Source organism: Vulpes lagopus, chromosome 3, assembly GCF_018345385.1.
Source record: "Vulpes lagopus strain Blue_001 chromosome 3, ASM1834538v1, whole genome shotgun sequence".
Lineage (NCBI taxonomy): Eukaryota > Metazoa > Chordata > Mammalia > Carnivora > Canidae > Vulpes > Vulpes lagopus.
Window position 1 is genome coordinate 74,174,454 of NC_054826.1, and position 12,814 is coordinate 74,187,267.

General features: G+C 34.8%; 1 protein-coding gene across 4 annotated transcripts in view; it reads right to left on the minus strand.

Moving 5' to 3' along the window:
* ZNF365 (zinc finger protein 365) overlaps window positions 1-12,814 on the minus strand; it is a 128,150-nt gene that overhangs the window by 83,378 nt on the left and 31,958 nt on the right. For all 4 annotated transcript variants that reach the window (XR_005986967.1, XM_041750268.1, XM_041750272.1 and 1 more), the window contains exon 4: window positions 1,206-1,249. Coding sequence is in view for 3 of the 4 variants with exons in the window: in XM_041750268.1 (XP_041606202.1) it covers window positions 1,206-1,249 (44 nt within the window). In the remaining variant the exon portion in view is untranslated. The remainder of the gene's footprint in view (window positions 1-1,205; window positions 1,250-12,814) is intronic.

The following is a 12,814-nucleotide window of genomic DNA, read 5'->3' on the forward strand; positions in this document are numbered from 1 at the left end:
TTTCTTAAGTTTCTATTCAAATTCTTTCAAACTCATTAGACCAGAAATTCTTTTTGAGTGTCTTATTTAGTGACATCCTACAGAACGGTTTGGAAATTGCTGAGTTGGACTAATATTTATGGAACATCTATTATATGTGCTAGTTCTCACAATGAATTCATTCACCATTATAATAAATCCCTTCTTAGCTGGTACCAAAATACTGTATGAAGTCGTCCATTAGCCAGGTCTAGATATTTCCTTCTTCAGACAATAAGTCACAGGGAAGTCTTTAAGACACCAGAAGATCTGCTGGATTCAATCTCATAGACAGATCTTTCTCTTTCTTGTGATTATGGAGTTATCTGTGAACACTTGGTTTTATGTTCAGTGGATGTGGTAACATTTAACTCACAATGGACAACTTAGATCGCATGGTCACATGGTGACCTGTTTCAGCATTTACTCTTCACTAGGACTGAGTAGAACATTAAGAATTATTTCATAAATAAAGAATAAATATTTTCAGAAGGGCATGACTTTTCTCTAAAATCCTATGGATCTGCACTGTGATTATCTTATATGTGTTTCTCAAATCTCCATACAGTATCTCTAGCTGCTGGCTTGCCTGGGCATAAGGCTCAAAGAGCAGAGCAGCATGCACAGCAGTATGGACCAGCTAGGTAGGCCCCTTCAAAATTTGCAAACTGACAGGTCATTACTTAATGGGTCAAAGTAGTATATCCAAATGTGGTGTATGTTGCCTTTAAAATCTATAGAAAATGAATGGGAAATATCAGAGAGGGAGACAGAACATGAGAGACTCCTAACTCTGGGAAACGAACAAGGGGTGGTGGAAAGGGAAGTGGGTGGGTGGTGGGGGTGACTGGGTGACAGGCACTGAGGGGGGTACTTGATGGGATGAGCACTGGGTGTTATGCTATATGTTAGCAAATTGAACTCCAATAAAAAAATCTATAGAAACCCACCCAATATTGAACCTTCCTAATGGTAAGGGTATAAAAACAGATTATATTTATACTATACTATACAAAGTATAGTATTTTGTCTTCCATTTTTTAGGAAATATCATATCTCCCAGGCCACTCAATCCCCAGAAATTCTACCAAGAAGCCATGACTTGAATATTCATGTGGTGTTTCTCCCACCTCCAGTATGCAGGTATTTTATCAAGGCATCTATTGTACTTGTTACTTCCTACTCACCTGGTCCAATCAGCGTGAGTCATCATATGGATGGACACACCCTCCTGTAGAAAATAGTGGGAAAATCTTGGTCTCTTTGGGCTAGATTATTGTCCAAAACCAGAATATTGACATAGCTGTGAATGAAAATGATGAAGGTATACTGCTGCCCCTTGCAGATCAAAGCCAACTGCTTTTGATGTGTTTTACTATTCAGAATAGAGAGGGAGAAACATTATCCAGATCAATGACTGAGTAGCAGCTGTTGTTCCAGCAAAGAGTCCATACCTGTAATATCTGCAGTTGTAATTGCAATAATCTGCTCTTATTATTCCAGACTCCTCTGTATTCTGTATAGACCAAGCAGATGAGTTAATGTTGACATGAAATGAATTAATAGCCCTGTAGCTTTCAAGAGTTTGATGGTGGAGCTGATCCTTGCAATTACTTCAGGGATCCAAAATTAATCACTGTTTACTATTTGGGGGAAGCAAATAATGGACAAGGATTTCCTTTTGGTCTTTCCTATCATAAAAGTCTTTACTCCAGGGATACCTGGGTGGCTAGGTGGTTGAGCATCTGCCTTCAGCTCAAAGTGTGATCCTGTGGTCCTGGGATTGAGTCCTGCACTGGGTTCCCCAAGGGGAGCCTGGTTCTCCCTCTGCCTAGCCTCTGCCTCTCTCTGTGTGTCTCTCATGAATAAATGAATAAAATCTTTTTTAAAAAAGTCTTTACTCCAGAGGTTAGGATGCCAGTGTGAGGGGATTGCCAGTAGCCCATTAAATCTACTTCAGCCATGCTTTTTGAGATTAACACAGTACAGTTTTGCAGACCTCTTAGGCCAGCTGTGATATGAACTTAGGTTAATACTCCATTTTCTACCTAAACTCTAAAGTCCCCATTCTAACTAATGGACCATAGGAATATTTAGAGTCCTTACTGATTTGCATTGGCTCAGAGCCAGTGAAAAGCAATTTCTGAAAATTTGGGGTATTTTACTTATGTACTGCAAATCACCCTGGTAAGTGCCCACAGATTCCTTTGAAAATGGCTAGGTAACAGATTTACAGCACATAATTGTGCCATTGTTTTAAGATCCTTCATCAAGTTGAAGGCCCTCCATTCACAGGGCCCTGTGAACTAGCTCAGATTGGAAATTGTGGATAAGAATATGACTATTGATGACTTAGGTCTCTTATCATCAAACCAAATGGCTACCTATCTATTTCAGTCCAAGGTACATCATAATAAATCAGGTGCCCCCAAAGATGTCTGTGGGTAAAACTATTCTGAATACTGCTTTGGTCCTACCACTTCCTACAGTAACCACATCTACTTTGTCTCTAGAAATTAAGTGCTGCCACTCCACTTCTCCCACTTCAGGATCCCCTCATCCTCACTACAATGAAAGAGTAGAGCCCTTTTCAGTTATAGCATTTCCCATCATTATCTTTGAATTGCAGAAGACAGCTATTGAAAAGCTTTCCAAGAATACATATTCTTTTTTCATTGCCTTGGTTATGAAGTGTCCAATGGACCTTCTGAGAGAATAAAGTGAAAGAGTGAGGAGCAGGCCACACATGATATATCCATTCCAATATTCTGTCCTCCTAAACCTTTAGATTCATACTTCTATGTTATATCAAGAATGTTCTAGCAACTCAACTTCATTTAATGTAGGTCACCATCGATTTCAGTTAAAATCAACTAAACCAAATAAAGCCACTCTCAGTTGTTTAAGTTAACACAATGAATCCAGAATTTCTGGAAAGTACCTCAATAAAAAATGTTGATCTGTTCCTAATTGGTCTAGTATACTTGTAATCCATTCTCACACATATTCTCCAAGTTTCTACCATTATAAATCAGCCATATTATGCAATTCTTTTGGCATTTAAGCTCCCCCCTATTGGTTAGACTTTGTAGTTGTTCCCCTCTAGCATGTTGGGAATTTCACTCTGGTTGCCAATTTAGAGACAGTATAGGGTAGGGATGGATGGGTCTTAAAAAAGATCAGCATCCCCTTCCAAAGTAATTGCCTAAGGTAAAGTTGTAATAGAATTGTCAAGCAAGGGGAAATCAGAAAAGCAGTAAGGCTTAGTGGGATTTGAGGGATTTACTCATGCAAATTTCCCAATTCCAATTCTTAGGGTCTCAATCAGTGCTATAATTTTTGTAAAAGATATCTATGCTTATATTATCACTCAGCAATATGTAGAATCACACTTTAACTATATTTTTAAGATATGTTAATGCCACAATTATAAGAGATAGTGTATTTTAAGGACAATATGAATTATGATTTTTCAACTATGTCTAAACCTAAGAATTTAAAACCCTGAGCTTGTAAGTTCAGTTAAAATTTGCACTAGCAAAAAAAAAAAAATTTGCACTAGCCATTTTTATTATTCTTACCTTAACAATGAATTGTAACAGTCACTTGGCTTCCCAAAGATTTCCTCTCAAAAAAAATTTCATTCCAATCAAAATAAATGAAATATATAAATACATATTTTGCCAGTGAATGTCATGAATTATCACTATCAGTTATCAATGACCTTAAACCTAAGTAGGGCACATTCCCATCTTGGAGTGTTTGTTTCCTGGAACTGCTTCTGGTACAAAATGCTTTCTCAATAAAAGTTCAGAAAGAAAAACAGAAACTACTCTAGAAGGGATTAAGTGCTTATCAGACCTAATTAGGAAATTAGGCTCTTATAAAACCATTGGAAGGGACAGAAGAGAGAAAGTCAGAGAAGGCCATCACTTGTTTTCAAGTTCACTGCCAATTTTCAGGGAATCAGGATATTACTTCAATCATCCAGGCCAAGAACTCAAAAAGCTGCCAGAAACAGAGGAGATTGCCAAGTATTCTATTTGCTTTCCTTTATTTTGTGCTTCCTTGCAGTTATGTGGACACCACTGAAATGTGAGAATTTAGGTGCATCATTTCTGGGTTAGGAAAAAGAAAATTCCATGTAATTCTCTTGTCTTTTCACTTCTGTGACATGGTTATCTAGAAGGATGCAAGGATCAGTGTGTGCCATTACAAAGGTGGTGACAGCTCTATCAGCCTAGATCCCTAAATAACTGTACACTAAAGTATTCTATCAACCCATGGTGAATATCAGGTGTTCAAATGAAAAAAAAAACTTTTTTGTGTTAAGCAATTAGATTTCAGGGTTAATTTATTGCTGAAGAATAATAACCTGTGTATGCTGACTAATACAGATACTAGTGGTCACAGCTGCCTACAGCACTGAAGTAACAGGTGGCAGTTAATCTGGAGGTTGCTGAAAAATTTAATACCTGCCCAAACTAATGTATGTGCCTGATGTCTTAAAAAGAATCACAGACTCTGCTTCCCTCTGCCTTCCAAACTGTGCATGGGTACCTCTCACTAGCAGGTATAAATTGGAACTCAATTGGCAGGAAATTCTGGGTAATAGTTTCAAGGCTTCTAGTCCCTGCTATATGGGGATGCAATGAAAATAGGCTAGAAGGTGTTGAGTACCAACAGACAATCTGAAAGAATATATATAAAGACAAAAACAGCAACTTAAGGATATAACCATAAAACAGGAAATGATAAAGAATGAAAAGATTTTCAAAAAAAGAAACAAAATACGGAGAAATTTAAAAATTTAAGCATTAAATGGAAAATTCATGGCTAGATAAAATGGCAGATTAGATATAGCTAAAGGAATTGTTATTGATTGGGAAGAGTGTCAAAACTGTATCCGAAATTCAACTCAGAGAGACAAAGTCATTGAATATGTGAAGAAGTTAAGAGGAAAGAGGATAGAATGAGGACTAATACATGTTCTCTCATGTTTCCAGAAATAGATAAATTAGAAAAGCAAATAGATTCTAAAAACAGTATTTGTTGAGACTTCTCTGTCTCAATTGTTGAAAGAAGCCAGTTGAAAGAACAGTTCCCAAATTCAAGAAGTCCAATTTACCCCCAAACTATAAAACACAATGAAATCCATAACTAGGCCCACTGTGGTAAAATTTCAGAACACTATACCAAAAACAAACAAAAAAGATCTTTAAAAAAGCCAGAGAGAAAAGAAAGATCACTCACCAAGGAAGGAAAATTAGAGTGACAACTGACTTCTGAACAGTAACAATGTAAATAAGAAGAGAATGGAATGATATCGTCAATGTGCAGAGAGAAAAGAACTACCAATTTAGTGTTCAGAATGCAATGAAACTCTTTCATGACTGAGAGAGGATAAAGTGGTTTAGATAAATAAAAACTGAGTTTAATCCAGAATGAGAATAGAGTGGATAACCTCCAAACAAATAGCAGAAGAAATAAGAATAAGAAAAACTCAATCCAAAATGAAAGGCAAAAAGAGGGGAAAATTTTAAAGCAAGACAAATAGAAATTACATAAGAAGGTGGGGGTATTAATACAGATATATAAGTCACCATATCATTATAAATAGTTTAAACTCTCAAATCAAAAAGCAAGTAATCAGACCAGAAAAAAATTCAGTTATATGTTATTTATGAAAGACATACCCAAAACTTAAGGACAAGGAAGACTGACAGTAATAGGATAGAAAGATAACCAAGCACATATCAACTCAAATTAGGAGCTGTTGCTCTATAAACATCAGATAAAATTGACTTTAAGACCAAAAAAAAAACTGGGGATTCCTGGGTGGCTCAGTGGTTTAATGCCTGCCTTTAGCCCAGGGCATGATCCTGGAGTCCTGGGATCGAGTCCCACAACAGGATCCCTGCCTGGAGCCTGCTTCTCCCTCTGCCTGTGTCTCTGCTTCTCTCTCACAGTCTCTTGTGAATGAATAAATAAAATCTGAAAAAAAAAAGACAAAAAAAACTTTAACAGAGATAAAAAGGACCATTATATAACAATGAAAGAATTATTCAGGAAGGCACAAAATGCCAAATTTTTTGTACCTAATAATATAGCCTAAAATAAAGTGGACATCGACAGAACTAATGGGTAAAGTTGAAGCAACATTATAGTAAAAGATTTTAGCACAGTTTTTTCAATAGTTAATGGATCACAGAGGCAAAATAATTTCAGTAGGGATATAGATGATATAATGAATAGTCAAATAAATAATTTTATATGTATATGATTTGCAGCCAACATCCGGAGAATATAATTTCAGTAGGGATATAGATGATATAATGAATAGTCAAATAAATAATTTTATATGTATATGATTTGCAGCCAACATCCGGAGAATATATTTTTTCAATATATATAAATACTGATCATGTGCTAGGCCATAAAGCTAGCATCAACAAATTCCAAAGGACTAGTGTCAAAGCATCACATATTCGATCTGGTATATAACAAATTCATGACTAATTACAAAATATAAAAAGAGGGAAAATTCTTTCAATTGGAAATTTTAAAAATACACTTTCCAGTACTTATGGGCCAAAAAGAAAGCATAATAAAAATAGAAAATACTTAGAATTGAAAATTATAAAAACATTTCACACTGAAATTTGTGGGATATAAGTAAAGAGGTACTAAAAGGGAAAGCTATAGCCTTCAATGCTTATCTTAGAAAAGAAGAAAACCTGAAACAGTAAGCTAAATTTACAATTTAAGAAATTAGAAAAGCAATAACAGAAAAAATTCAAATAAAGTAGAAGATAAAACATAACAAAAGTAAAGTTAATGAAATATAAAAAGGAAAAGAGCAGTAGAAAGAAACAACAAAGGAAAGACTTTATTCCTTAAAAACATTAATAAGACAATAAGCTTCTGACAAAATTAATCAAGGACAAGAGAGAGAAGACAAAGATAAATTATTTTGAGAAACTTGAAAGCTTAATTAAGTGTATAAATTAGAAAGGAAAACTGCAGTATACCAAAATTGACAAAGTCAAGAAGTAAAGGACCTGAATAATCCTATGACTGATACAAAATTGAATCAGCAGTTTAAAAATTTTCTCACCAAAAAAACCTAAAAAATATAGCCCCAGGTGGTTTTACAGGTGCATTCCAACAAATATTTACTATGAATTAATTTCAAATTTTCATAAACTGTTCCAGAAAATAGTAAATTATAATCTAACTTTGATATCCAAATAAGACAATGTCAATGTAAGAAAGGCAAATTATAGGCCAATCAATCTCCACTCAAATGCAATAAAGTGTATAAAAATAATATATACTGACCACATAGAATCTATTCCAGGAATTTAGGTTTAGTTAATATTATAACATAAAACAATATAAGCTACCATACTTCTCTATATTTGAAGGTTAAAGCAGAAAAACAGAATAAAACTCATTAGGTATAAAAGAAAACATCCCTTCAAATTTGCATGTATTTGTGGTATACATAATGAAAAAGAAAATCTCTTAGCAACCAAAACTTGAAAGGAACTATAATAACCTAGAATGGGTACATACCTAAAACCTATAGCAATTATCATACTCACTAATAAAACATTAATACATGAGGCTATCTCCATGACCTTGAAGAAACAAAAATGTACCAAGCATAAACCTCTTGAAAAATGAAAATTTTTTTCATTCAAAATTTACATTTTGACCTTCTGCTCATCCAAACATAAAAAATACAAAAAAAAAAAAAAAAAAAAAAGACCCACAAAACTGTGAGAAAGTCAGAGAAGATAAAGATCTTCTACAGGTTAATTTTTTAAAAGAGAAAGAGAAAGAAAGTTAACTCAACAGAAAGTAGGCAGTTAACATTTAAAAATCAAACTAACTTGTAATCATGGAATTAAATTGAAACAAAAATGAAATCCCAATACATATCCAACAAAATGCCTACAATTAAAAAGACTGACAACGTGTAGTACTGACAAGGAGGTGAATAAGAGCAACATTCATACCTGTTGGAGTGATGACAAATTAGTAAACTACTTCAGAAAACAACTTGTAATTACCCAGCAAAGTTAAATGTGCATTTCCTAACATAGCAATTCCATGCATATGAATGTGTGCTGGAGAAAGTATTGTGCATTTGCACCTAGAAAATGTGCAAGAATGTTCACATCAACATTGTTACCAATAGAGTTAATAGGCATATCAGAACTCACAAAATAGAGACCGACCTATCCCCCCAGTCCGCCTCACAGCCTGCATTTCCAGAAACGCCTCACTGTCAAGGAAACCTAACATACATGCATCACCATCCTCCAACTGAGCTTTAGCTAGCTTACCTTACTTTAGAAAAGGATGTGCTAGCCTTAGAAAGAAATCCCCAGCGTCCTAACCCGTCATGACCTCTTTGTGCATCACTGCTTCTAACGTTCTATAAAAGTCACCTTTGCCCAAAATCCCTGAGGGAAGAGTACTCCACTCCCTGTGAGGCACTGGACCGCCCACTCCCAATCCATGGATTGTTTTCTCTTGAATAAAGAACATCAAACTCATTACTAAGTTGTATTATTTTGTCATTTGACACTAGTTATAGCAAAAACTAAAACGCATCCAAATACCATCAACAGTAGAATGGATTTTTAAAAAATAATTGCAGTGCATTCATATAATAGAACACCCTGCAACCAAGAAATTGAATGAAATGCAGGTAATAAGTATGAATCTCAAATAAAGAAACATTAAAAAAAGAGAAAACAATCACAAATGATACATAGAGTAAAATAGCATTTTAAAAAAATTCTGAAACAAAACTAAAGAGAGTACTGTTTGTAGACTTTAAAATTCCTTATAAATGTTCTGTATCTTAAACTAGGTAGGGACACTTAAGGGTTCATTTTATTATTCTCCAGATAATAACTCCATATATTATATATACTCCTTTGTATGTATAATGTAGTTTACATTTTTAATGTAAAATAGATCTATGTGTTTTTCAGTTATTTTTAGTTGTTAAAGTATTGTTTCTTTAAATAATTGCTAAAATTTATTGAGCTTTCACTACTTACCTGAGGTTGTGCTTGGCTCTTTATGTGTATTATCTATATTAATCCTCACAGCAGGTCCTTGAGATAAGAACTATTTCTATGTGGACTTCATATACATGCAAATGTAAGCTTAGAGAAGTAATTTGCCCAAGGTGACAAAAGTAGTAAATAGTGGATCCGATATTAATCTGACTATATAGCCTAAATCAGAACCAGTATATACCATCTTTAAAAATGACACAGTCCTGAGATTGGTCAGTAGACCTATGTTATACAATCTTTGGGAATAGGCTGTATCAAAGCAGAATGTATACACTTGCTGTTGGCTTTCCTCTACTAAGAAACACTGACCAGAGTTGAGTCTTTCAGTGATATATTCAAATATCCTCACTAAAAGACTGCTTAAAATCCCTCTTGACTGTAATCATGTTGGATCCTACTTTTTACTCCATTAGTTATTTGTGCATTTTTGTCATCGTATTCAATTTTTATACATTTAAATCAATTTTCATTATGTGAAACATTTAGTTGATTCCAAAATCAAAATTATGAAACACAGTAATTCAGAGAAGTCTTGGTTGTATCCCTGTCACCTCCTTCCCCTTCTCTCCCTTCCTTTAAAAGGAGAACTAATTTTTATTAGTTTTTAGTTTATCTTTCCATTGTTTCTTTTCCAAATACATTATTTCCCGAGGCATTTGGGTGGCTCAGTCAGTTAAGCATCTGACTCTTAGCTAAGGTCTTGATCTCAGGTTTATGAATTCAAGCCTCACTGGGAATGAAGCCTACTTATAAAACAATAACAAAACAAATACATACTTCCTATTCCTCCCTTTCTCTTTTTGTGTAAGGGTGGCACACAATACACAATATACACACAGATTCTGATTTAGCTATTTTTTTTATACAGATGCATTCTAAGAGGAAAGTAAGTTTCTAAAGAAAAGTAAATTTGTTCCCTGTTTTCAAGGAGTTTCAATTTTAAGAAAAATTAAGAGACTCAGGTTGTAGTTCTTTTTCTGCTAATAACTCTCCATGTGATTCTTGGAAAATTACACTATTAATTCATATCTTAGTTTCCCCATGTATAAAAAAGAAAGGGGAGTCCTACCCATCTCCAATAAAATATGCCACAATAATGTCTGAGTTGTGGATGATGATGCGCATCATGCTTTAGTTAGCTATTACAAGGGTTCACAATGTTGCCCCAAATATGCTCCTTTAGCATATTGATTATTTTGAATTAAAGGTCCCTGAGAAACAGCCAATGCAAAAAGAATACTCTGACTTTCCTCTCCCCTCCTGAAAGCAGAAGATTAATCTGACATGTAAAAGTTACCCTGTCTGTACCTGGAGGGTAGAAACCATCCTTATCATCAGACAGGGAATTTAGGGCTAATAAGGCTATATGAACAAATCTTGTTACTTCTTCACCATTTTATTATCCTCAGACCAATTTCTTTGCTTTGTCAATTCTTCATAAATTTATTGTTTCTTTGTCTAAAAAGTATCATGGCTTCCTGCTTTTGGTCACTCTTTGAGTCTCATTCCCTTGTGAGACTCCCCTACATACACATATAATTAAAATTGTTTTTCTCTTGTTAATCCATCTTTTATTATGGGGCAGAGGGGAGGTGTCACCGTCAAAAACCTAGAAAGATAGAGGGAAAAAGTATATTTCCTCCTCTACAATATCTGACAACTATTAGCAATGCTTTAATGTTTTTATTATGATGAGCTGATTTTCATTTTTTTTTCACTTTCCACATCCTTCAGAGGTAAAGTCTGTAGAAAAGAACTTTAGTTGACTCAAACATGGCATTAGCAAAGAAATGAGAATGGACATTTTGTTCATGTTTCGGGTAGTTTTTATTTATGAAAGAGTACTGAACATTTTACCCACTGGAATCATTACCAGTATGTTTAAAAATGACTACTAGGGCACAAAGCACTAAAACAATCCATTCTAAGCACTTTAGACAGGATGCCCAGTAATATTCAGCATTAGGCTGATGTATGAATAAACATTGTAATGACGTAAAATAAGGAGAAAGGTAGGTGTTTAATTCAAGTAGATTCAAGGAATTGATGATCAATGTTGGACATTTTTAGGAGCAATATAAGTGGTTATTTGGTAAACAAAGTACATACATTTCTTGTGGCTGATTCTCTTTAATAGAAATGCATACTTTAATATTATTTCCAATAATTCTTTTGTGAACAAAATAGGTCTATTAGGTCTCAAATCTGAAATTCTCTGGGTTACTGAACTACAGAGGGGCATTGCCTTCAAGGGTTTTTATAATTGGTTTGGAGAAGCACATCAAATCACAGTAATAACCTCATGCTGTATAATTACATATCCGCTCAACTTGCTTTTCTCTCTCTCTTTCCCTTTCTCTCATAAGACTTCCATGTGAATAGAAAAAGTTTATTTTGAGTGGTCATGTGTCACCTAATATTTCAGGATTTAAAGCTTTTCAAAAATATTTAATCCATTCTTATTCCTATTTTCTGTCATCAAGAAATTGGAATAGGCTCTCTTCTTAAGATATCAGACATGTGTTTTTTATCTTATTTTGATTTTTTTAAGATTTTATTTATTTATTCATTAGAGACACTGAGAAAGAGGCAGAGACATAGGCAGAGAGAGAAGCAGGCTCCCTGTGGGGAGCCTGATGTGGGGACTTGATCCCAGGACCCCAGGATCATGACTTGAACTGAAGGCAGATGCTCAACGATGGAGTCCTCCAGACGTCCCAGACATGTGTTTTTTTAAATTCAGTATTAGGAAAACATAGGAATATTTCAGATAAAGATAATTCTTCAGAGAATGACTACCTCGAGAAAATACTCCTCCGCTTTTTTTTTTTTAGGAGAACATCACTGGACTACAAATAATCATTCTTCCACTAGGAGCTATTTCTTGCATTTAGCTCACTCTGTGTTCAGCTTATGCTGTTATAGTTTCATAATAGGGTTTTGTTTTTCTGATAATATTCCATTTGATCAGATGGAAGCCTAAGACACTTGTCTTGTGTTGGAAACCTGTGCTGGGGAGGGATGAGAGATCTGCACTGCTCAGAGCTGAAGGTGATCCAAGAAACAGAATCTGGAGTGAAACCAAAATGAAAAGCCACAGAAATCATGTGATCAAAATGTCAATTCAAAAAGCAAGATAAGAACATCTAGTTCTGGGTAGAATGGAGTAGTATGAGGCTGACCAATGCTTCCTTCAAGAACAACTACAAATACTATTTAACATACAGATTCATTCACTTAAAGACATCAGCCAGTTGCTGAATTAAAGAAGACAAGAATGGCTAAATTTCTCAAGAGGACAGAACTTCAGCTCATTGTTAATCTACAGTGACTTTTTCCTTTGGGACATATGCAGATTCAAAGAGATTGGCAATCTGAGATTTTTCCCAGACAGCGGTGGGAAAGAAAAGCCCACAGAGATTTTAATGGTCTTGTGGGGCTGCAGAATGTTATTAGAGGCTTAGGGTCCTCAAACACACAGTCTCTCAAGACATTTGAGAGACATTTGAGAGACATTTAATTTCTGAGGCTATGAGGGCAAGTGTTTAAAAAGCTAAGCATAAAAACTCTGAAACACAAAGTAACATTTGTTTTTCATGGACTTCTGGGAAACAAAGAGTAGACTTTAGGACTTGGAAGCTAAGCCAAAACCTCTGAAAATCAGAGGAAGTTTTCCACTGTTTCATAATGCTGAA